A 27,494-nucleotide genomic window follows, 5' to 3' on the forward strand; every position below is an offset into this window, starting at 1 on the left:
GCTTTAACAGACAATTGCGCGGTCGTGCGACGTGGCTCCCAAACAAAATTGGCGTCCTTTTTTCCCCACAAATAGAGCTTTCTTTTGGTGGTATTTGATCACCTCTGCGTTTTTTATTTTTTGCACTATAAACAAAAATAGAGCGACAATTTTGAAAAAAATGCAATATTTTTTACTTTTTGCAATAATAAATAACCCCCAAAAACATATATAAAAAAAATGTTTTTCCTCAGTTTAGGCCGATACGTATTCTTCTACCTATTTTTGGTAAAAAAAAAATCGCAATAAGCGTTTATCGATTGGTTTGCGCAAAATTTATAGTGTTTACAAAATAGGGGATAGTTTTATTATTTATTTATTTTACTACTAATGGCGGCGATCAGCGATTTTTTTCGTGACTGCGACATTATGGTGGACACTTCGGACAATTTTGACACATTTTTGGGACCATTGTCATTTTCACAGCAAAAAATGCATTTAAATTGCATTGATTATTGTGAAAATGACAGTTGCAGTTTGGGAGTTAACCACAGGGGGCGCTGTAGGAGTTAGGGTTCACCTAGTGTGTGTTTACAACTGTAGGGGGGTGTGGCTGTAGGACTGACATCATCGATCGAGTCTCCCTATAAAAGGGATCACTCGATCGATGCAGCCGCCACAGTGAAGCACGGGGAAGCCGTGTTTACATACGGCTCTCCCCGTTCTTCAGCTCCGGGGAGCGATCGCGATGGGGCGGCTATAAACGAATAGCTGCGCCGTCGTCCCGGATCGCTCCTGAAGCCACTGGAACCGCCGCATGTACCGGGGGGGGGGGGTCCCGATCGGACCCCCGACCCACGTCAAGCAGAGCACGTACAGGTACGTTGATGTGCCTGTCCGGGCCATTCTGCCGACGTATATGTACATGCGGCGGTCCGGAAGTGGTTAAGATTCCCTTGGCATGGGGCATCATGCTAAGGAATGTAAATCTACAGACTGCATGCAAGAAGGTGTTAAACAATTAAGGTAATTGGTGAAAAAAGCACATAGCTCCCAACTGTTCCTGGTTTCTAGGGACCGCCCCTGGTTTGGAACAAAGTCCCTCTGTCCCTCTTTCCTCATGATTTGTCCCTCATTTTGATCTGATCTATATAGTTGTATATAAAATGCACTTTTTATCTTTCAAAAAGTGTTTCCCACTTCTAAACCTTTCATAAAAATGCTAAATTGCGGCATCTGTAAATTTCAAAAGCCGATATAAAGGAATAGTAGTGGTAAAAAAAAAAACACTTGTGGGTTTAACTAATAATTTAATTCTCCTTTTAAGGGGGCGTGACTAGGAGTGTTTCCTATGCCTACATACTTTTGCTAATGAGTTTCCCTTGTTCCCATCTCAAAAAGTTGGGAGGTATGCATAAACCCTCATATTAATCACTTTTTTAGCTGTTGTTCAATTTTTGGCAGTGGTTAGGCTATATCTAAGACCATTCCTGTATACAGAACTGTATCGGTTTGTGTATATTCGGGGATATATTGCTTAAACAGCATGCTTCAAAAAATACCATTGCAAGATTGAGGTCAGGATTCTGACTTGGCCAACCTCACAACTGTAATTACATAGCACTTCATAGAAAGTTACCATATTTGTTAAACTGACAGAAAAATGGTCATATTCAAGAGAAAAAACAGCTGCATATCTATTTCCTGCACGAAGACACCAGTAACATGAAAATGTCTAAGTTCTAAAATACAGATGTAACTGATTTTACTTATAGTTGTGAGCCAAGACATGTGCAGTCCATCCCAGCAGTGCATGTAAGCTGTCTAGCTAGCAGGTTCAGTCTTATGTTGAAAGTTTATTTAAAAAGCATTTGGTCTAGTATTTACCAAACAGAATATTGTTACATTTATAGTATACTAGCGAAAGTGTACCCATTCCAAAACTGGTACATTTGTGAAACAGAGCCAACTGTCAGAGCAGAGGATAGTGTACTTGTAGTGGGGTGGTGAGAGATGCAGCAGAACGGACACAAAGTATTTGTGAGCACATAACTACAAAAGCACATTCTAATACAGCCAGAGGCAAAACTAGAACCTTCAGGGCCCCGGTGCAAGAAACCATGAAAGGCCCCCTGCCCCCCTCCCTCCCCCCACTTCCATTCAAATCCCGGGCTTCCAGTTCTGGGAGGGCACCCATGGACATCCTCCCAGAACCCTGCCTACCGTGTGCCCCCTGGGATGTGCTTCTAGCACCCTCTGTGACTGATCACAGCAGTCCTTTACCATGGATAAGCTGATCACATGTAAACAAACTTGCTGGTTATCAGCAGTCATTTCTTCCTCTGCTGTGTCTGTGTAAGGAAAGGAGAGACATTAACCGGCAAGACTGTCAGTAAATTGTTTACCTGATCATCAGGACACTGATCATCAGTGCATCCCCATCAGTGCCGCCTATCCGTGCTCATCAATGCCGCCTATATATGCCCATCAGTGCCACCTATCAGTACTCATCAATGCCACCTATCAGTGCCCATCGGTGCAGCTACTAAGTGCTGCCTATCAGTGCTCATCATTGCCACCTATCAGTGCCCATGAGTGCTGCCTATCAGTGCCGTGTACCAGTGCCCATAAATGCCTCCTATCAGTGGCCATCAGTGCCAGCTATCAGTGTTCATCAATGCAGCCTATAAGTGCTGCCCATCAGTGCCACCTATCAGTGCTCATCAATGCCGCAAATCAGTGGCTATCAGTGCCCCCTATCAGTGCTCATCAATGCAGCCCATCAGTGCTATCTATCAATCCCACCTATCAATGCTCATCAATGGAGCCTATCAGTGCCACTCATCAGTGCCAACTCAGCAGGACTCTGAGCTGAGAGCATCTCTCTCATACAGCCCCGAGCCTGCCCACACAGCAAGGAAGTATGCTTCGAGTATGTTTGTGCTGTAGATTTAACAGCGAGGCACCTGCTGTTCGCATTAATGAAAAGGAGGAAGTGACAGCATATCATGGGGGTTGCATTGTAAATGGGTGGAAGGAGGGATTTCTAGTGGGGTGACCATAAAGAGTGCAGTGTAAGCAGAGGAAATAAAAAGGTTAGGTGGCTGGGAGGGATTCATGGTGAATGTGGGGATGAAGTGGCTGAGAATGATGCAAATTGCCTGTAAGAATGCACTGTGAAAGGGTGGTGAGGTAGACTGGAGGGATGCAGTTTAGATAGAGGGTGTCAGATGGCCAGGGTGGGATTCACTAAGGTTGGGAAGGAGCTGGTAAGGATTTGTGGTGAATGGAGGGGGCGTGAGGTGGCTGGGTAGGAGGCAGTATGACTGGGGAGGGGGGTGTTGAGGAGACTGAGCCATGCTTAAAAGACAGACTTACCATCCCTGGCTCCAGCTCCATTGCAGATACAGAGAATTCTTTGGTTCCAGACTTACCTTGCAGCTTATTGTCAAATGACAGTTAGGTATGTCTGGGACAGAACACCTCCCTGTAGCTGCTGAGCAGCCCCACTGGTCTTGGAGGTCTGCATGGAGCTGGAGCTGCTGTGCATTTCAGAAGAAGAAGAAACAGAAGTCACCAGAGCAGGTATTCCCATTGGAAGATTAAACATCACCTACCATCTCATAAAGATCATCCTTAGCCACATCCAAATACAGTCTTTCGGAAAGTTGGTATTCATAGGTTTTTCAGAGGGATGAAGCAGCAACCCAGGGCAGTGGCAGAATGTAGACAAGCTAAGATTTTATGAAGCTTGCTATCAAGCTGCAGCATTACTTTTATTTCTTGATCCTTTAATAATATTGCTAGAAGGTGAACCTCCGCCCCAGACTCTAACAGGTTTTCTTTTAAGATTGCCCTGTATTTGACTCCACCCATCTTTCCATTAACTCTGACCAGCTTTCCTGTCCCTGCTAAAGAAAAGCATCCCCACAACATGATGCTGCCACCACACGTGTTTCACGCTGGGGATGGTGTGTTCAGGGTGATGGGCAGTGTTAGTTTTCTGCCACACATACCGTTTTGCTTTTAAGCCAAAAAGTTCAATTTTGGTCTCATCTGACCAGAGCACCTTCTTCCACATGTTTGCTATGTCCTTCACATGGCTTCTCACAAACTGCAAACTGGATTTCTTATGGCCTTCTTCTTGCCACTCTTTCATAAAGGCCAGATTTGTGGAGTGCACAAATAATAGTTATCCTGTGGACTAGATCCTCCCACCTGAGCTGTGGATCTCTGCTGCTCCTCCAGAGTTACCATGGGCCTCTTGGCTGCTTCTCTGATTAATGCTCTCCTTGCCCAGCCAGGTAATGTGGACAGTCATGTCTTGGTAGGTTTGAAGTTGTGCCATACTCTTTCCATTTTCGGATGATGGATTGAACAGTGCTTTAAACTTCTCCACAACTTTATCCCTGACCTGTTTGTTCCTTGGCCTTCATGATGATGTGTGTTCACTAAGGGTCTTTGACAAACTTCTAAGGCCCCGTACACACGACCGGATCTATCCGCTGGGATTTATCCGCAGATCAGTTCCAGTGGATAGATCCGGTGGTGTGTACGTCCGAGCGGACATTTATCGGAGGGAAAAAATTCCAGCCGACAGATTTCCAGCGGATAAAAATTTCTTAGCATGCTAAGAAATCTATCCGCTGGGATCCTGTCCAGCGGATTGATCCGGTGGTCTGTACAGACTCACCGGATCAATCCGTCCGCTCCTCTCCCTCGCATGCGTTGTAATGATTCGACGCATGCGTGGAAGTCTTTATCTTCCAGCGCACGTCGCCGCGTCATCATCGAGGCGACGGCGCGACACGTCACCGCGGATGGATTCCGCGCGGATTTCGATCTGATGGTTAGTACAACCATCAGATCAAAATCCGCCAGAGGATTTATCTGCTGGAACGGTCCGGAGGACCGTTTCCAGCGGATAATCCTCTCGTGTGTACGGGGCCTAAGGGGTTCACAGAACAGCTGTATTTATACTGAGATTATATTACCCAAAGGTGGACTCTATTTACTAATTGGGTGACTTCTGAAGGCAATTGGTTCCACTAGATTTTAGTTAGGGGTATCAGAGTAAAGGGGGCTGAATACAAATTTACACCACACTTTTTATATATTTATTTGTAAAAAAAATATATAAACCATTTATCATTTTTCTTTCACTTCACAATTATGTGCCACTTGTTGTGTGGGTCAATCACGTAAAATCCCAATGCAATACATTTACGTTTTTGGTTGTAATATGACAAAATGTGGGTGTAATATGACAAAAGGGATATGAATACTTTAAGGCATTGTATGTTTACTCATCTATAAGCATGTTTACGTGAGTATATTACAATATGGGCAATGGGGAATAATTTTACTCGTCTATACACTTATGCACCTTTCCAAGCCTATTTTCAACATTACTGACGCCCATGTGCAAGAGGCCTTTATTGTTAGTAAAATGTTTTTGTGCTTTATGTTCAGTAATCTTACGCATTGATTATATTTTTATTTTCCTGGCTGTTAAAGCCACTCTATCACTTTGGCCAGACTGATTAGAAATAACATACCATATGTGGTTTATCCTGTAACCTTAGGAAATTTTGCAGAATTACCAAATACCCTGCCTGCACATGTAATAGATATTAAAGGGAGAATCCACAAATCAAGATTTGAAATTAAATCATGAAAATGCCACTTTAAAGTCAGTGATTTCCAATAAATGTATTAATGATATTTATTCTCTTTAAGCATACTTAATTCCAATTTCCCTGTGCCAACCACCCGCAATTATTTTTTTTCCAACTTACCTAGTTCACTGTTAAGTGTGTGGTCTTTAGGCATGATAGCCTGTGCATTTCTGATGTTGCCTCCTCCAACAAACCAGTTTACATTTGGGTTCCAGTTGTTCATGTAACCACAAAGATGGTTTTCTTCAAAGTCACACTCTACAATGAGACATAAGAGTCAACAGATATAAGAGCATAACGGATGTGGTATTTTTTCTCTGTCTTGGTTACCACTGTCACTGAAACAAAAAGTGATTCATGATTCAAATTTTTACAGCTGTCACCAAAACAATAGATGAGGGTAATTTTTTATTAACACCTGCTACGATGACTATCGTCTAAGGCTGGATTCACATCTATGCATTTTTTTTTCTTTTTGCAGATTTGCACCACAGTCCATTTACCATTGTTTCCTATGGAACACGCTCTGTGGTGCAAATCTGCAAAATCCAAAAAGCACTAAAAATGCATAGGTTTGAATCTAGCCTAAAAGGGGAATTCCACACACTTTATAAAGATTTCCTCTTTCTTCCTGTTTTATTTTGAGGACAGGAAGTAAAGGGGAAAACAAGAAGTTTGGGCTGTACACATGCTTTAATTTCTTTTGTAAAGAAATAAATAACATTTAAATTAAAAATGAAAAAGATGATTTAAAAAACGCAAAGCAAAACTCAAGGATTTTTTTTTAAGGCATAATAAATGCATCCTAATATACATAAAGTACACATACAGTATCTGGTGCTCTTTTACTCAAGAGAAATAGACAAATATAGTTTGGAGTACTTTCCTCGGGCTGTGCTCATGAGTTCAGAATAACTACAGGAGAGATTGTGGGAAGAGCTCAATTGATAATTTTCTGTGATTTTGCATTTAATATAAAAAGATTTTGACTCCCTATTTAATCAAAACAAGGCTCTGTGAAATGTGTCCTTGTTACAAAGGTATAATATAACTCCCAAATTGAATGGTTAAATCTAATTGTTTTTGGTGTCTTATGATTTCAGACAGCTTTAATGATATGGTTTAATCATATTTGATGTCTTGTTTTAGTTGCAGAGATACAAATATTTCAAATGTAGAAAAACTATTTTCATTGAGTCTAATATACAAATATTATACATACCAATGCAATATCCAGTGGTCATTTTTAATTCATAAATTGCAATACTGCTATTATCATCTGATCCGAGTATTCCTTCTAATATTATCTAGAATGGAGATAAAAAGAAAGAACAAAGCATAATAGGATAAAATGGTCACACACACATTTTACATATTCCTTTCCTGACTTCATTATATTTTTAGTCATAATACACTTCCAAAATGACTGTGGGGCAGATCCACGTACAGCGGCGCATTATTCCGCCGGGCGTAGCGTATCTAAGATACACTACGCCACCGTAACTTACTTTTTTTTTTCCGAATCCTCAAAGAAACGACGGCCATACTTAACATTAAGTACGCCTCATAACAGTAGCTTTAACTATACGCCAGAAAAAGCCGAACGCAAACGACGTTAAAAAATGCGCCGGACGTACGTTCGTGGATCGCCGTAACTAGCTAATTTGCATACTCGCCGCGGAATTTGACGGAAACGCCACCTAGCGGCCGCCGAAAAATTGCATCTAAGATCCGACGGCGTACTAAGATATACGCCTGTCGGATCGATCCCAGATGCCGTCGTATCTTGTTTTGTAGATACAAAACAAAGAGGCAGATCCACAAAAGAATAGATACGCCGGCGTAATTTTCAATTACAATTACAATTTGCATCTGGGATCGATCCGACAGGCGTATGTCTTAGTACGCCGTCGGATCTTAGATGCAATTTTTCGGCGGGCCGCTAGGTGGCATTTCCGTCGAATTCCGCGTAGAGTATGCAAATTAGCTAGTTACGGCAATCCACGAACGTACGTCCGGCCGGCGCATTTTTTTACGTCGTTTGCGTAAGTCGTTCGCGAATAGGGATTTGCATAGAATGACGTCACCGTCGTAAGCATTGGCTTGTTCCGGGTTAATTTCGAGCATGCGCACTGGGATACCCCCCACGGACGGCGCATGCGCAGTTAAAAAAAAAACGTTGTTTATGTCGGGTCACAACGTATTTACATAAAACACGCCCCCATCACAGAGATTTGAATGCCGCGCCATTACGCCGCCAAAGATGCACTACGCCGCCGTAACTTACAGCGCAAATTCTTTGAGGATTCGAAAAAAAAAGTAAGTTACGGCGGCGTAGAGTATCTTGGATACGCTACGCCCGGCGGGAATAATGCCCCGCTGTACGTGGATCTGCCCCTGATGCGACACAGGAAATTTTAAATTACGCCGGCGTATCAATAGATACGCCGGCGTAATTCTTTTGTGGATCTGCCCCTAAATGTGTAACTCGATTGAAAACCTTTTTTTTGTTGTTTAAATTTGGATAGAGTGGAGAGGGACTAGAACACCTGTCAGTCTTTACTGCTGTCTGTGTCCCTGTTAAGCTCCGTACATACGATCAGAATTTCCGATGGAAAAAGTCAGTCGGACCTTTTCCATCGGAAATTCTGACTGTGTGTATGCCCCATCTGAGTAATTCCATCGGAAATTCCGATGAATTCCATCGGAGTTTACATAGAACATGTTCCGTTGGAATTCCGATGTGCATTTGGTCGGACAAAGGTCCGATCCTGTGTACAGGGCTTTAAGGAGCTTTACCCTCTGTATTTTTCTTGTGTATTGTGATCATCAAAAGTGAAAGTAAATCAAAATTTCAATTTGTCGGTTGACATCAGAACATGAATAAAAAACAGTGGTAGAGGGGAAATCTTCTAATGGGGACACTAGTTCTGGTGACCCTGGTGACATACAGAGATGGGGTTATAACCACCCTAATGGGAGAAGGGGGTTATAACCCTTACTTTATCCAAAAATGAAAGAAAAGTTTTGCCTTTAGTTACACTTTAAGCAATGATAATGCTTACAATAACCAAGTGAATGCCACCTTTTAATCAGAGCACATAGATCAGTAATCACTTTTACTCTTCTGTTACTATATGTTGATTTACTTTGGATATTTCTATTTGTCTTATTAACCACTTAAGGGCTGCACCTTTCTGAGATTTGTTATTAAAAACTTTTTTTGCTAGAAAATTACTTAGAACCCCCAAACATTATACATTTTTTCTAACACCCTAGAGAATAAAATGGCGACGGGGCACGTTATTTTTTATTTTTACACTGTTCTTTAAAAAAAACTATTATTCCTATTACAAGGAATGTAAACACCCCTTGTAATAGAAAAAAAGCATGGCAGGACCTCTTAAATATGAGATCTGGGGTGAAAAAGACCTCAGATCTACACTAAAATGCAATGTAAAAGAAATGGCCCTTTAAGAGCTATGGGCGGAAGTGACGTGTTTTGACATCACTTCTGACCTGCAATGGTATGGAGATGGGTGGGGGCCATCTTCCCCTCACTAGTCTCTATACCGAGCAGGAGAAAGGACCCAGACACCTTCGCCGGTGCCGACAGCTCCGGGAAGTGGCGGAAGGCACCAGATAGCGGCGGGAGGGGGGCACCTTTCACGCCACTAATAAAAGTGATCTAGCAGTGAATCCGCCACAGAGACCACTTTTATCTGAAAGAGGACTGCTTATTGAAGGATATCTGGGTTATGGCAGCTAGCTGCTGCCATAACAAAAATATTCCTCTTCAAAGTGCCAACGTATATCTGCGTAAGCTGGTCTGTAAGTGGTTAAATAAAGAAGAAGAAGAAGCATCAATGAAAGGATAAATGTACTCTTAATTAATACCCAACAAAAATCTTAATAATATTTTTTGCCCAGTTTCTTAGACCACTTCTGGTATAGCTGAGACAATGTCCACTTTAAAATTTAATTTTACTCAAATTACAGCAAAAAACTGACATCAAATGGAGACCCCTCTAGATTCCTGCACATCATTTTAATTCTACAGTATGCTCTTCCTATCCAGTATTAAAGCTACGTGTCACTTTCACATGGGGGGATATTGCCATAAGTTCAGTGGGACCTCACCCCCAGTACATTTATTAGTCTCCTTCCTCTATATTCTGTCCCCCATATCCATGTCAAAAGTGGATAGATTCTCCACTACCTGGAGGTCCACTACCCACATTGTGCATTGTATAAAATGTGAAAAGGTGGTCTATTGAAACAAATTAAGCTGTACACACTCAATAAACCTACTCCTATCTCCCTCACTGCTCTTCCCCAAAGAATGGACACACTTTTCTAGTACCTACAAATGGCCTCCAGACTGCACTAGGAGCCCTAAAAGCTCACTTTGCTATTATGCACAGCTCAGCTTTGGCATCTCCCACAATTTACTGTCAGTCATTGAGCCTGATGATCATATTTATAGACCAATGAGATGCTGTAGACAGGAAGTGGGCAGCACAGTGGCTAAGTGGTTAGCACTTCTGCCTAGTGGTACTAGGGGCATTGGTTTGAATCCCAACCACAACACTACCTGCCTGGAGTATGCATGTTCTCCCCATGCCTGCTCTGGGTACTTTGGTCCCCACACTCCAAAGACATGCTGATAGGGTTAATTGGCTCCTGTCTAAATTGGCCCTAGTATGTGTACATATGAATGTGAGCTAGGAACCTTAGAGTGTAAGCTCCGTGATGGCAGGGACAGATGTGAATTTACAATATATGAACAAAGTGCTGCGATAATTGAGCGCTATATAGGTACCTATAATAATAATAATAATAATAAGGGGGGGGGGGGGGTCCAATCTCAATTTCCAGAGCTAAGTTCAGTGTTTTCATTAAAAACTGCTAGGTAAGTTTTTTTCTGAACTCTTTGCTTACCCATTGTTTCAAAGTTCTGTCTGTCATGTAAATAGGCTTTGTTGCTAAAGCAGATCTCTATTCAAGAGCTTGAAAAACATAAAATACATCTGCGTGCACTGTTTTACTTCCCAATATATTTTTACCTCCTTTTAGCTAATATTGTAATTTACACACACCTGACAAACTGTTTTACCAGTTATTAATATTGCTCATTTACCTTGTACCTTTTTGATGTAGTTCTCAAATCAACACTTGCTATTAGCCATCCATCGGACTGTTCCTGGGTAGACCACAGCAGATGATCAAAGCTCTCTCCTTCAGGCTGAAGGAAAACATTCAACATGGTTGGGTTGGGAGAGAATTCTGCACCAGTTATCTGGTAAACCAGTCTAAGGCAGCTCCAGTCATCAGGCTGCAGGTCGGGACTGGCGAGGACAGCTCTCTGACCGTGAACCCCATGAGTTGTATCCAGTGATATATAATGACCTAAGAAAACAAGTACAAGTTAGCAAAGTTTGATATTTTTAATTGCAACAAATATCTTATTATTTATTTGTTTTCAATAAAAGTAAAAAGAGGCAGATATGCTTAATTACACAACTTCTAATTCGTAAATACATTGATTTTAAATTGGTCCTTATCAGAACCAGTGGAGTGATAACTGTCATAACAACTACATGGTCACTGAAATAAAATAAGCATAGACATCGTAAGTGTTCTTATATTTGCTGATTATTTTTTTTAGTTTGGGGGCTCAATTTCTTTTGATGTTGACCACAGCCAGTGAAGTAGCATTTTGAGAAAAGAATAATGCCAGCCCACGTAGTTTTTTTTAAATGGTAGGTGTACTTTAATCATTTCCTTTACAGTAAGTTTCCTACTTACGAACGGGTTCCGTTACGGCAGTGGTCATCAACCCTGTCCTCAGGGCCCACTAACAGGCCAGGTTTGCAAGATAACTGAAATACATCACAGGTGATATCATTTGCTGCTCAGTGATTGCAGTATTATAGTCTGCATCTCCCCAAGGTAATACATAAAACCTGGCCTGTTGGTGGGCCCTGAGGACAGGGGTGATGATCACTGCATTTCTATATCAGTTATCTACATTTATGCACAGTTACTGTTTGTACAATGATTTTAGCATGCTTAATTGCATCGTCCGGGGGATTCTATATACGTACAATGTACTGAACGGTTTCAATTGCAGTGGTTATCTGTAAGTGGCATTGGAGTTTTTGTGCAGCTTTATCAAGTATTATAGTATTACATACAGCATATATTCAAAGGAAACAAGACATAACCTCCAATTTCCAAAATACACTAAATTATTATTCCCTTGTATCACCTAGCAAACTAATGATATGTAGCTACAAGCAGAGAAGACATCTGCCAACATTCCTAACTTCAAATTATATAACGTGCAATAAAGTGTGTGCCCAAAATACTCCTAGCAATTTTTCTTTCCTAAATGCAAAGCCTCCCAGCAAGTGGTTAAGACACACAACCACCAACATCCAGAGTAATGACCAGTTCTTCATACACATTAGAAAACATAGGAAAGTATTCTAAAACACATCTACTTTTAAGCATGTTTCCCATTTAAATAGTTCTAAGTCCCTGAACAAAAAAAACAGCAGAATACATTGCATGTTGTTACTCTCTGAATTTGAGGTAGCTAAAGTTTTCATGTAAAAATGTATAATCTATATAATCAGCAGGACTGAACGACAGCGCCTTGAAAAAGTGTTCATACCCCTTGAAATTTTCCACATTTTGCCATGTTACAACCAAAAACTTAAATGTATTTTATTGTGATTTTATGTGATAGACCAACACAAAGTGGCACATAATTGTGAAGTGGAAGGAAAATGATAAATGTTTTTCACATTTTTTTACAAATAAATATGTGAAAAGTGTAGCGTGCATTTGTATTCAGCCCCGCTGAGTCAATACTTTGTAGAACCACCTTTCACTGCAATTACAGCTGAAAGTCTTTTTGGGCATATATAACTCTACCAGCTTTGCACATCGAGAGAGTGACATTTTTGCCCATTCTTCTTTGTAAAATAGCTCAAGCTCTGTCAGATTGGATGGAGAGCAACAGTGAATGGCAATTCTCAAGTCTTGCCACAGATTCTCAATTGGATTTAGGTCTGGACTTTGACTGGGGCATTTTAACACATGAATATGCTTTGATCTAAACCATTCCATTGTAGCTATGGCTGTATGAATGAATGACTTGTATAGCGCAACGCATGCGAACTGAATCGCCTCTGGGCGCTTTTTCCAGCCAGTATCTGCTTGGCTGGTGCAGTCATTTTACCCCGTAGGATCATGACATGCTAGGGACACACAGTCATACACACATATATACATATATACTAGGCCAATTTGGATGAGATCCAATTTACCTACCAGCATGTCTTTGGAGTGTGGGAGGAAACCGGAGTACCCGGAGGAAACCCACGCAGACACAGGGAGAACATGAAAACTCCAGGCAGATGGTGTCGTGGTTGGGATTCGAACCAGCGAACCTTTTGCTGCTAGGCGAAAGTGCTACTCACTGCACCACTGTGCTGTATGGTTAGGGTTGTTGTACTGCTGGAAGGTGAACCTCCACCCCAGTCTCAAGTCTTTTTCAGACTCTAAGGCCGCGTACACATGGTCGGACAAAACCGGTGAGAATGGACCGAGGTTCAGTTTCATCGGTCCAAACCGACCGTGTGTATTGCCCATTGGTGTGTTGTCCTTCGGTCCAAAATTTTAAAACATGCTTTAAAATCGAACCGATGGCCCGCTACGCGATCGGTCCAAACCGATGGTTAGTACAGAAAGTATCGGTTCAAAACCCGCGCATGCTTAGAATCAAGTCGACGCATGCTTGGAAGCATCAAACTTCGTTTTATTCAGCACGTTGTGTGTTTGACGTCACCGCGTTCTGACCCGATCGGTTTTTGGAACGATGGTGTGTACGCACATCAGACCATCAGGCCACTTCAGAGGTGAACCGATGGAAATGGCCCATCGGACCATTCTCATCGGTTTGGAACGACCGTGTGTACGCGGCCTTACAGGTTTTCTTCTAAGATTGCCATGTATTTGGCTCCATCCATCTTCCCTGCTGAAGAAGAGCATCCCCACAACATGATGCTGCCACCACCATGTTTCACGGTGGGGATGGTGTGTTCAGGGTGTTGGGCAATTTTCATTTTCCAAATAATTATACATTCCATAAAACAAATTATGATTTTTTTTTATAAAAAAACAGTTCATATGTAAGTTTCAAAAGCTGTCACCGCTGTGTAAAATCCTATTTAAATGGATCTGATATTCAGTGCACACCACCACCTGCTAAAATGCCTGCTCACCTCAAGGATGAGTATAAAACTCATAGACAGATCACTCCTTGGGTCCACCACGATCAATCCACTTTACCAATGGTAGTAATTCCTACAGTCCCCAGACTGCACCTCTGTGTGGGTTATCAACGTTTGAATTGTCTGCAAACATCTCCTTCATCATTAGAAGGCCAATGAGAGGCCGACATGCGTTTAGAGGGGAGGAGTCGAATCTGTGATGTCAGGCGAAGCACCGTGAGTCTAGATCTGCGGTGAATGAGCTGGTGATTTGATACATGCTGTTTTTATTGTTATTTCTTGTAAGTGTAACTTTTGAGGGGGGCTTTTTTAATAAATTGAAAAGAAGAGAACACTATGGTATTTTTTTTTTTTTTCATGTCCTTAACCCCTGGAAATATAAGTGGAATTGATTATTAAAAGCGAATGGAGGAAGGTGGTGTTTGGAGACAATTCAAACGTTGATTACCCAAATCGGTAATACTTTTTGAAATCGGTGCAGCACCGATGAAGCGGCGTTAAACTGATTAGGATGGTACCATTGCCAGCAAATGCCGCTGATTTGTCATGCGATTTTACATGTCAAATCGCACCAGTGTGAAGCAGGGCTAAAGCTGAACTCCAATCACCTATAAAAAATGTTCATGCTAGTGCTCCCTCTTAAAGTTTAGGGTGCATGTAAATAGCGAGAATTAGTTAGCTCATTCCTTGCTCTCAAAGGCTATCTCTCTTCTGGTTCCAGTCCAATAAACCAATTCTCTTTTCTAGTTATGTAGCCACTCCCCTTGCCATAGTCATTACATGCAATGCAAGACCAACGTCCACTTATGGTCCTGCATTGTATATGATCACGTGCAAAGAAAAGCTGGAAAACTACAAAGATGAATGGAGATATACTATCCAATCCTCCACTTCTCTCTGGTCTGGCATTCTTGAGTCCTGAGGTCATCAAGCCCAGAGCAGCATCTATAGCCCTGTTCTGGCCATGAGGATGCCAGGAGGTTCAGGTAAGTATAAAGATTTCTCCTTTCCCCTGGACAAAGCCAGCACTTAACCCTTGCAGTGCGGGTGCAGCCTCACTGCAAGGGATTTTTTTTTGCCCAGAGTTAGCCCCCTTTCACACTTGTACGACTTCAAAGTCGCGCGATTTCGCGGCCGCGATTTTACCGCGATTTCAATGAATGCCTGTGTAAGTGGCATCAAAATCGGACCAAAGTAGTGCAAGTACTACTTTGAAGTAGGCACAACTAAGTCCCCTTTCACACTTATACGACTTGTCTCACGATTTTGGACTGCAAAATCTTATGACAAGTCATTCTCCATTATTTTCAATGACTACCATTCATACTGGCACGACTTTAAGTTGTGCCTACTTCAAAGTAGTCCTTGCACTACTTTGGTCCGATTTTGATGCCACTTACACAGGCATTCATTGAAATCGCAGCAAAATCACGGTAAAAACGCGCGACTTTGAAGTCGTACAAGTGTGAAAGGGGGCTTAAAGTCGTGCCAGTATGAATGGTAGTCATTGAAAATAATGGAGAATGACTTGTCATACGATTTTGCAGTCCAAAATCGTGAGACAAGTCGTATAAGTGTGAAAGGGGACTTAGGCTTTAAGACTGATCAGTTATGACTTACATTTTGTGTTGGAAAATAAAGTAATCACTATGACTTTAACTCTCTCTATGTTACACAACAGATGACACATGTGCAAATGGTTTTCATTTTTTTTTTACACTTTTTTTCTTTCTTTATGCTTCCACTGTCCCCTTATTTTTATTCAACGCCTTCCAATTGCACTCAAGGCTACTACTGCCCCTCTTGGATCATTCCAGCACCCCCAGGGGCAGTATCGCCAACTTTGAGAAGCTCTTCCCTAAACCAAACAATCATTAAATCATTAATATTCTGTACATTGCTGACTGGAGTTCAACTTTCAAGAAACCTCAATTTAGGGCTACATAAGAGCTGGTTTCTAAAACAACAAAGAACAAATAATTTTCACTACTTGAAAGCAAGGGGGATTGTTTGCTGAAAATTAGAGTATATAGGTAATAAATGCAATAGACACAATAGCAAAAATGAAGTTGTCCTTTTATAAATTCACCACCCACCTGTTATAATTAGGGATGAGCCCGATGTCAAACTTAAGTCCGACTCGAACATTGTATGTTCGCCCGCTCTCCGAATTTAGAACATCATGGGGTGTTCGCAGGAAATTTGAGCCCCCCCGCCGAACGCCCCATAATAAACTGCTAGACCGTCAATGTACTGTGAGATTGCAGTTCATTGAAGGCTGCTGATTGGCCAAAGCATGCACCTGACCTGCATGCTTTGGCCAATCACAGCACACTCTGCTGTGAAAGCCTTTGGCTAATCATGGCTCAGGGGGGTGGGCTTTAACGGCCACATTCTGCACATATGCATCCATGGACGGTTGAGGTTTCTGTGCTGTTGGCGTGCTCACTGTGCACTCCCAGCACAGTGACCTGGCTGTCAGACATCTCCCGCTCTCAAGTAATGATTGGGAGACCACAGAATGGGCTTCCAATCATGTGATTACTGTGGCAGCAAATAACAGTGGTCACATGATTAGTCAGTCCATCCCGCCTACCCCCCAGCCACCCCAAGCCCCTAACGCCCCATGTAACGACCCACCTGTGTTATGTAATCATCAATGATCATCCATATTTCTTGACTAACCCCCAAAAAATTCACAGAAATAATGATACTAATGATACTACTAGATTAGAACACATTGGGAAGAAGACATTGGGGAGCTCTGAAAACATGGATGAATACAAATTCTACTTCTCTAGCAATTGAAGGGAAAAACACTTAGCGGAAATGTTCTAGCTCATGCTTAATAAAAACATTTCAAACAACTCTTCCAAGCCTCAGAATAAAATACTGACCGTTTACCAATTTCCATCTGTAGAGAACATTGCTTTGCTTAGCAAGATAATAACAAATTTCTATGGACACAAACAACCAAAATAATAGTCGTAGCAGTACACACTGTATTGGAAGCAATGATTGCTTTTTTGGAATCCACATTAGTAATGGAGATATTCTGTACAGCATTTTTTAAACATACAGCTTTATCTAATACAATTTATGTACAAGTAAAGCTCAACTCCAGGCAAACAGCAGATGAATTACATATAGGGGAACTGTTTTAACTGCAAACTGATTTGTATATCAGTCCAATCACTCTTTTCCAATGGTGTGTATACAAGTCCATGGGACAAAACTCCACAGTACAAACATGCATGCTCTGAAGCAATGCTCACCATAAAACAACATTAGCAGAAGTTGCCCAAAGGGTCAGGCTAAAGAGCTGAAAAGCCACACAGTTTCGTGTTTGTTGGCTGACAATTATTTGCCGTTTGTATGCAAGACAAGTTCCTGGCCAATGCCCTTTGGACAAAAGTCCTACGCTTTGTCTGCAGAAAATCTGATTGTGTGCATGAGATTTTAGAGCTCTGCTGATTGTGTAATAGACCGCAAAAGACTGAGGGCTGTTTCACACTGTTGTGTTGCGGTTTGGTGTAGCTGCTGTTTTCGTGCAGTTAACCTGTGATTTGCCATATACTTATTATTAGACTGAGCGTTTTTGGTGAAAATTCCTGTGCAGATGCACCTGCAAGGTGAACAGTTTATGTGCCTTTTGTAAACCAACCTATATATATATATATATATATATATATATATATATATATATATATATATATGGTGCTGACATAGCAAGCTAAATAATCGCTTATGCCGCGTACACACGATCGGACATTCCGACAACAAAACCTTGAATTTTTTCCCGACGGATTGTTCGCTCAAACTTGTCCTGCATATACACGGTCACACAAATGTTGTCGGAAATTCCAAACGTCAAGAATGCGGTCATGTACAACACTACGACGAGCCGAGAAAATGAAGTTCAATAATTCCGAGCATGCGTCGAATTGATTCCGAGCATGCGTAGGATTTGTGTGCGTCGGAATTGCATACAGACAATCGGGAAATTCCAACAGCAAATGTCTGATGGAGCCTACACACGGTCGGAAAATCCGACCAAAAGTTTACATAGAACATTTGTTGTCGGAAATTCCGACCATATGTATGCGGCATTAGAGTGAGAAAGTGCAAGAGGCTGCAGGTTGTTGTGCTGTGGGGAGTTTTCCTCTATGCTACATACACTATCTCAAACATGGGAGAAAGTGAGAGCAAATCTCTCCAAAGTATAGACGTTTTTATAGCAATAGTTACATTCTTGCAAGATGCTTCATAATATATTCATATTTTGCACCACTTAAAATGTAATATTGCAAGCCCCAAATGTCATATTTATAAATCAACAAATTACTGATTTGCCAGTCATTTTTATTGCTCTTGAATGCTTGGAAAATTGGCTTGATTGGCTTGATGCATCAGATGGCCAGATGCACATGCATACACTGCTCTGTCTGTTTAACCACTTAAGCCCCGGACCAATACGCTGTCCAAAGACCCAAGGTGTTTTTACAATTTGGCAATGCGCTGCTTTAACTGGTAATTGCGCGGTCATGCAATGTTGTAACGAAACGAAACTTGCGTCCTTTTCTTCCCACAAATAGAGCTTTCTTTTGATGGTATTTGATTGCCTGTGCGATTTTTATTTTGTGCGATATAAACGCAAAAAGACCGTAAATTTTGAAAAAAAATGATTTTTCTTATAACAAAAAGTAAAAAATATCGAATAAACTAAATTTTAGTCAAACATTTAGGCCAAAATGTATTCAGCCACATGTCTTTAGTAAAAAAAATCGCAATAAGCGTATATTTATTGGTTTTCGCAAAAGTTATAGCGTCTACAAACTAGGGTACGTTTTCTGGAATTTACACAGCTTTTATTTTATGACTGCCTATCTCATTTCTTGAGGTGCTAAAATGGCAGGGCAGTACTAAACCCCCCTAAATGACCCCATTTTGGAAAGTAGACACCCCAAGGAAACTGCTGAGAGGCATGTTGAGTCCATTGAATATTTTTTTTTTTTGTCCCAAGTGATTGAATAATGACGAAAAAAAAAAAAAAAAAAATGTTTACAAAAAGTTGTCACTAAATGATATATTGCTCACACATGCCATGGTTATATGTGGAATTGCACCCAAAAATACATTCTGCTGCTTCTCCTGAGTACGGGGATACCACATGTGAGGGACTTTTTGGGAGCCTAGCCGCATACGGGGCCCCAAAACCAAGCAACGCCTTCAGCATTTCTAAGGGCACAAATTTTTGATTTCACTCCTCACTACCTATCAAGGTTTCGAAGGCCATAAAATGCCAAAATAGCAAAAAAAATAAACAAATGACCCCATTTTGGAAAGTAGACACCCCAAGCTATTTGCTGAGAGGCATGTCGAGTCCATGGAATATTTTATATTTTGACACAAGTTGCGGGAATATGACAAACTGATTTTTTTTTGCACAAAGTTGTCACTAAATGATATATTTATCGCACATGCCATAGTTATATGTGGAATTGCACCCCAAAATACATTCTGCTGCTTCTCCTGAGTACGGGGATACCACATGTGTGGGACTTTTTGTGAGCCTAGCCGCATACGGGGCCCCGAAAACAAAGCACCGCCTTCAAGTTTTCTAAGGGCATACATTTTTGATTTCACTCCTCACTACCTATCACTACCTATCACAGTTTTGAAGGCCATAAAATGCCAAGATGTCACACAACCCCCCCAAATGACCCCATTTTGGAAAGAAGACACCCCAAGCTATTTGCTGAGAGGCATGTTGAGTCCATGGAATATTTAATTTTATGGCCCCAAGTGATTGAATAATGACCAAAAAAAATAATTTTTTTTTTTAAACAAAACGTTGTCACTAAATGATATATTTCTCACATATGCCATGGGCATATGTGGAATTACACCCCAAAATACATTCTGCTGCTTCTCCTGAGTACGGGGATACCACATGTGTGGGACTTTTTGGGAGCCTAGCCGCGTACGGGACCCCGAAAACCAAGCACCGCCTTCAAGATTTCTAAGGGCATACATTTTTGATTTCACTCCTCACTACCTATCACAGTTTCGAAGGCCATAAAATGCCAAAACAGCACAAAACCCCCCCAAATGACCCCATTTTGGAAAGTAGACACCCCAAGCTATTTGCTGAGAGGGATGTTGAGTCCATGGAATATTAAATTTTTTTGCCCCAAGTCACTGAATAATGACCAAAAAAAAAAAATTACAAAACGTTGTCACTAAATGATATATTTCTCACACATGCCACGGTTATATGTGGAATTGCACCCCAAAATACATTCTGCTGCTTCTCCTGAGTACGGGGATACCACATGTGTGGGACTTTTTGGGAGCCTAGCCGCGTACGGGGCCCCGAAAACCAAGCACTGCCTTCAAGATTTGTGTGAGTGAAATCAAAAATTTATGTCCTTAGAAATCCTGAAGGCGGTGCTTGGTTTTCGGGGTCTCATACGCGGCTAGGCTCCCAAAAAGTCCCACACATGTGGTATCCCCGTACTCAGGAGAAGCAGCAGAATGTATTTTGGGGTGCAATTCCACATATAACCGTGGCATGTGTGAGAAATATATCATTTAGTGACAATGTTTTGTACATTTTTTTATTTTTATTTTTTTTGGTCATGATTCAATCACTTGGGGCAAAAAAATTAAATATTCCATGGACTCAACATGCCTCTCAGCAAATAGCTTGGGGTGTCTACTTTCCAAAATGGGGTCATTTGGGGGGGTTTTGTGCTATTTTGGCATTTTATGGCCTTCGAAACTGTGATAGGTAGTGAGGAGTGAAATCAAAAATTTGCGCCCTTAGAAATGCTGAAGGCGGTGCTTGGTTTTCGGGGTCCCGTATGCGGCTAGGCTCCCAAAAAGTCCCAAACATGTGGTATCCCCGTACTCAGGAGAAGCAGCAGAATGTATTTTAGGGTGCAACTCCACATATAACCGTGGCATGTGTGAGCAATATATCATTTAGTGACAAATTTTTTTTTTTTTTTTTTTTTTTGTCATTATTCAATCACTTTGGACAAAAAAAAAAAAATCAATGGACTCAGCATGCCTCTCAGCAGTTTCCTTGGGGTGTCTTCTTTCCAAAATGGGGTCATTTGGGTTTTTTTTGTGCTATTTTGACATTTTATGGCCTTCAAAACTGTGATAGGTAGTGAGGAGTGAAATCAAAAATTTACACCCTTAGAAAGCCTGAAGGCGGTGATTGGTTTTTGGGGTCCCGTACGCGGCTAGGCTCCCAAAAAGTCTCACACATGTGGTATCCCCGTACTCAGGAGAAGCAGCAGAATGTATTTTGGGGTGTAATTCCACATATGCCCATGGCATGTTTGAGCAATATATCATTTAGTGACAACTTTGCGCAAAAAAAATATATATATATATATATATATTTATATATCCCGCAACTTGGGTCAAAATCTAAAATATTCCATGGACTTGAGATGCCTCTCAGCAAATAGCTTGGGGTGTCTACTTTCCAAAATGGGGTCATTTGGGGGGGTTTTCAATTGTCCTGGCATTTTATGCACAACATTTAGAAGCTTATGTCACACATCACCCACTCTTCTAACCACTTGAAGAAAAAGCCCTTTCTGACACTGTTTGTTTACATAAAAACCTATTATTTTTTTGCAAGAAAGTTAAGTTGAACCCCCAAACATTATATATTTTTTTAAAGCAAAGGCCCTACAGATTAAAATGGTGGGTGTTGCAAAAAAAATTTCCACACAGTATTTGCGCAGCGTTTTTTCAAACGCATTTTTTGGGGAAAAAATACACTTTTTTTTATTTTAAAGCACTAAAACACACTATATTGCCCAAATTATTGATGAAATTAAAATTATGATCTTAGGCCGAGTACGTGGATACCAAACACGACATACTTTAAAATTGCGCACAAACGCGCAGTGGCGACAAACTACATACATTTTTAAAAGCCTTTAAAAGCCTTTACAGGTTACCACATTAGATTTACAGAGTAGGTCTACTGCTAAAATTACTGTCCTCGATCTGCCCTTCGCGGTGATACCTCACATGCATGGTGCAATTGCTGTTTACATATGACTCCAGACCGACGCTTGCGTTCGCCTTTGCGCAAGAGCAGGGGGGGACAGGGATGCTTTTTTTTTTTTTTTTTTTTTTTAATATATTTATTTCGCTTTTTCTATTTTATTTGTTAACTGTTCCTTCCATTTTTTTTTTTTTTTACCATTTTTATTGTTATCTCAGGGAATGTAAATATCCCTTATGATAGCAATAGTTAGTGACAGGTACTCCTTTTTTTTTTTAAATGGGGTCTAATAGACCCTAGATCTTTCCTCTGCCCTCAAAGCATCTGACCACACCAAGATCGGTGTGATAAAATGCTTTCCCATATTCTCAATGGCGCCGTTTATATCCGGGGGGGGGACATTCCCTCCCACTGAATGTAGAAGCAGTCTAGAGGCTAATTAGCCGCTAGGACTGCTTTTACATGAAAGCCGACCGCTGGCTGAAAAGAATGATACCAAGATGATGCCTAAACCCGCAGGCATCATTCTGGTATAACCATTCAAAGTCCAGCAACATACCAGTACGTTGATGGTTCTTGTTGGACATGTATTGTAATCTTTTTTTTTCCATGCAGCCTGTTGGCTGAACGAAAAAAAGATTGATCGGTGGGTATGCCCACCATTAGAATACCTCCCTTCATCCACCCACTTCTAATGATGGGCATACATGCACCATTTATATATGCCGAAGCATGGGGGCATCCTCCCGCAAAAAAGTTATGCCGCGTACGGTCGGACTTTTCTATGCCGCGTACACACGGTCGGACTTTTCTATGCCGTGTACACATGGTCAGACTTTTCCACGGGAAAGCCTCCGTAGGAATGTCAACCGTATGTACGCGGCATTAGGAGCAAAATCGCTCCTCCGCCCCTAATGCCCCTATGCTTCGGCATATATGCTCTTTTTTGAACTGTGGTGGTGAAATCACCTCATACAGCATTGGAGTCGCGGCTTTATATATATCGTGGGAGCAAACGCTGTTGCTGTCACGCTAAATAAATCCGCACTGCAACTGAATGGCGTACCTGCTAAGCAAATGATGGTTAACATTAAAACAAAGTAACATTCCAGTATAACAGTAAGATCATACCATACCTGCAAAGCAAATACCTATAAAAAAAACATAGTAAAAAATAAAACATTTTTTAACGCAACCTGTGCCTAAAATATATATATGCCGAAGCATGGGGACATCCTCCCGCAAAAAAGTTATGCCGCGTACGGTCAGACTTTTCTATGCCGCGTACACACGGTCGGACTTTTCTATGCCGTGTACACATGGTCAGACTTTTCCACAGGAAAGCATCCGTAGGAATGTCAACCGTATGTACGCGGCATTAGGAGCAAAATCGCTCCTCCGCCCCTGCTGCCCCCATGCTTCGGCATATATGCTCTTTTTTTTAACTGTGGTGGTAAAAACACCTCCTACAGCACTGGAGTCGCGGCTTTATATATCGTGGGAGCAAACGCTGTTGCTGTCAAGATAAATAAGTCCGCGCAACAGCTGAATGGCGTACCTGAAAACAGTAAAGTAAATTACATACCTGAAAAGCAAGCATGAAAAAACACAACAGCAATAAAACTTTGCAGAATAGAATACAGTAAAAAAGAGCAGAACAATAGAGAGAGAATAGAGAGGGAGAGAACAATAAAACGACAACTATTTTTTTGTTTTTTATTTTTTCCTTTTTAACACTTTTTTTTGTAACTGTTCAACTTTTCGGTTCCAGGTTTGGGTCTCTCAAAATGCGATGGCATCTTGGGAGACCCTGTGTAAGTGTACTTAGCCTGTGTAATGTTTTGCCCTACACTAATAATTAACTCGTGTGTGGAAGCGTTCAAAACATTCCCCAATACAAAGACCAGGATTGTCAGGACAGCGGGGACAAAAATAACGGGTGTCACGCCTAAATCCGCGCTTTCTACAGACACGACATTTTCTTTGGGGGGCTCGTTGGGTAGGGGTACTCTCGAGGGCATACGAAAAATGCCTCTCATGCAGTCGGCTTACTGCATTTGGTTGGGGATGGTGAGGTACAGTACCGCCTGGATACAGGAGTTCTGTGATGATCTCCTTCTGGAATGCAAGAAAGGATCCATTCTGTCCTGAAGCTCTGTATAAGACGTGAGCATTCAGTAGAGCCAATTGAAATAAATGTAGAGACACTTTTTTGTACCAGCGTCTCGTCTTACGGACAATATGATACGGCGCCATCAACTGGTCGTTGAGGTCCACCCCTCCCATGTTTTGGTTATATTCGTGGATACAGAGGGGTTTCTCCACAACACCAGTCGCCGTACGAATTTGTACTGTCGTGTCTGCATGAAGGGTGGTAAGAACGAAAACATTCTTATTGTCCCGCCACTTCACAGCGAGCAAATTATTACTTCTGAAGCAGGCTCTCGCCCCCAGGCTAAGACGGGAATCTACAAGCCTCTGGGGGAAGCCCCGGCGATTAGGTCGCACGGTGCCACATGCTCCAATCTGATGATCGAACAGGTGACTAAAAAGTGGCACGCTGCTGTAATAATTGTCCACGTATAAGTGGTACCCCTTTCCGAATAAGGGTGACACCAAGTCCCACACGATCTTGCCAGCGCTCCCCATGTAATCTGGGCATCCTTCCGGCTCTACCTCACTATCTTTGCCCTCATAAACCCTAAAGCTCCATGTGTAGCCTGTTGCCCTGTCACAGAGCTTATAGAGCTTGACCCCGTATCTGGCACGCTTGTTGGGAAGGTACTGCTTGAAAGACAAGCGGCCAGAAAATTTAATCAGGGACTCGTCAACGCAAACAACCTGCTGGGGATTAAACAAGGCTGCAAAACGTTCGTTGAAATGATTTATGAGGGGCCGAATTTTGTAGAGCCGGTCAAATTCAGGGTCTCCACGTGGACGACAAAGTGCATTGTCACTGAAATGCAGAAACCGCAGGATCGCCTCGTATCGTTTCCTGGCCATGTGAGCAGAGAACACGGGCATATGGTCGATGGGATGTGTGGACCAATACATCCGCAACTCCGGAAATTGGTGTATGCCCATGTTGAGGGTAAGGCCCAGAAAGGTTTTAAATTCGGAAACCTCAAGAGGTTTCCATTCTTTGGCAAGGAGAGACTGGGGGTTAGCGGCGATGTAGGTACCAGCATATAAATTACTCTGGTCCACAATAGATCTAAAGAGATCTTCCGTGAAAAACAGCGAATAAAAATCAAGTGCCATAAAATTCGCTGTATCCACCTGAATACCGGGTTGGCCAGTGAATGGGGGAAGTACGGGTGCTGCAGAAGTGGTGGGGACCCAATCAGGATAGGCGAATTCTGCAGGAAGGGCACTATGGGCACGACGGGCCTGTCTCTGTCTTCTTCTTGGTGGCAGCGGGACACTACTTGTGCTTGCCACATCGCCAGCTTGAACTGCACTTATGGGACTCGCTACGTCACCACGTGATACTGCAGTGCTGGATGAACGACCAGGGTGTACTAGGCCGCTGGTGCTTGCCAATCCACCAGAAGGAATGGCGGCGCTAGTACTGGCTCTCTGCTCCATACAAGGGTCCTGCGGTTCTTGCTGCTCAACAACATCAGAACGGGGTCGGGTACGCCTGGCCTTAGCAGGGACCACTACTCCGTCGTCCGAGCTATCTGACATGGAGCCGCTGTCGTAAACAGGATCGTATTCTGAGCCAGATTCTGTCAGATACGTGACCTCCTCTTCTTCACTATCTGACATGCACAGAATCCTGACGGCCTCTTCACCACTGTACATTCGCTTTGCCATTTTGGGTTTTAAATTTAGTGGTACACTGGTGATGATTCACAGGTAAAAAAAGCACCTGACTATAGAAAGGAAAATGTAGAAAACGCTTCCAAAAAAAACTGTTAGCGATCGCAGGGATCAGGCCTGTCTCTACGAACGCTGCAGTTGTGTGTTGTGTTTTTGAAGTGACAGTGATCGATCGATACTGCACTTGGGTGGGTTGGGCAGAGGGGGGAAAACGCAGGTGCTAGCGGGTATCTGGGCTGATTCCGCTAACAATGCGTTTTTGGGTACCCTAAACTGCTGGGTACGCTAGTATAGATCTGATCAGATCAGGTATCGATCCGTTCAGATACTATACCACTAAGGGGGGTGTATGCTTTGTGGGTGTAAGCGGTACTGGCACTAACCTAACACTGCCTGGGGCGACGCAGACCCTGACTGACGCTAAAATTTAATTTATATCACCCGCCGGGCGATCAGGGGGTTAAACCTTTATTGGGTTATATACGGCGGGTGCCCTGATGCTATAAACAGCAAACTAACCAGCGTCAACCGTAACACTTATACGGTGATCACTGGTGAAAGGGTTAACTAGGGGGCAATCAGGGGTTAAAAACTTTATTTATTGGGGGTACCTAACGCTATAGAACTTGGCGGGGAACCTCAAAAAAAGCTAACTGCCTAGCGGCAACAGTGACACTAATACAGCGATCAGAAAATCGATCACTTAGTGACACTGGCAATAGGGGGTGAAAGGGTTAACTAGGGGGCAATCAGGGGTTAAAAACTTTATTTATTGGGGGTACCTAACGCTATAGAACCTGGCGGCGAACCTCAAAAAAAACTAACTGCCTAGCGGCAACAGTGACACTAATACAGCGATCAGAAAATCGATCGCTTAGTGACACTGGCAATAGGGGGTGAAAGGGTTAACTAGGGCGGTGATCAAGGGGTTAAACCTTTATTAGGGGGGGGTAGGGGGCTACCCTGGACCTAAAGGGGGCTAAAACTAACTGCCCTGACACTTTTTTCTGTAACACTGACACTAAATGCAGAAATCAGAAAATAAATGATCCCTGCAATCAGTGTCAATGTTACAGGAGACTGGGGGGGGCGATCGGCGGTGACTGAAGGGGTTAAAAGGGGGTTAAATGTGCCTAATGTACAGGTGTCAGTGTGCTGTTAGGTGCAACTTACGATTGTGATGTCTTCTCTCCGCAGCGGTGGTCGATATGACCACCACGAGGAGAGAACACACACTTCCCTCTTCCTGTGTTTACACTAAACACAGGAAGAGGAGGGGGGAGTTCAGTCATTGGCTCAGAGCGATCGCAGAGGGGGAGCTGAAAACGGACAGCCGCCCCCTCATCACGGATCGCTTCTGGAGCCTACCGAACCGCCGCATGTACCGGGGGGGGGTCCAATCGGACCCCCGACCGGCGTCTAGGCAGGGACGTACAGGTACGCCAATGTGCCTGTACGTGCCATTCTGCCGACGTATATGTACAGGCGGCGGTCCGGAACCGATTAAAGTTGTTCTAAAGGCTGAAAGTTTGTACTGTATTATATGCATGAGAATAAATAACCTTCTGCGTACAGCTCCCACCCCTCCTAATATTTAGCTAAGCCTGGCCTCCTTCCAGCGATTTGCACGAGAGCCGAGGCTCTCCCAGGTCTCTCCCATCTCATTGGCTGAGA

The 27,494-nt window shown here is 42.4% G+C and overlaps 1 protein-coding gene across 3 annotated transcripts in view; it reads right to left on the reverse strand.

Moving 5' to 3' along the window:
• MAMDC2 (MAM domain containing 2) overlaps nt 1–27,494 on the reverse strand; it is a 133,497-nt gene that overhangs the window by 21,035 nt on the left and 84,968 nt on the right. For all 3 annotated transcript variants that reach the window (XM_040356750.1, XM_040356741.1, XM_040356758.1), the window contains exons 3-5: nt 10,798–11,066; nt 6,880–6,964; nt 5,778–5,915 (exon numbers count right to left, since the gene is read on the reverse strand). In XM_040356750.1, the coding sequence (XP_040212684.1) occupies nt 5,778–5,915; nt 6,880–6,964; nt 10,798–11,066 (492 nt within the window). The remainder of the gene's footprint in view (nt 1–5,777; nt 5,916–6,879; nt 6,965–10,797; nt 11,067–27,494) is intronic.

This window comes from Rana temporaria, chromosome 1, assembly GCF_905171775.1.
Source record: "Rana temporaria chromosome 1, aRanTem1.1, whole genome shotgun sequence".
Classification (NCBI taxonomy): domain Eukaryota; kingdom Metazoa; phylum Chordata; class Amphibia; order Anura; family Ranidae; genus Rana; species Rana temporaria.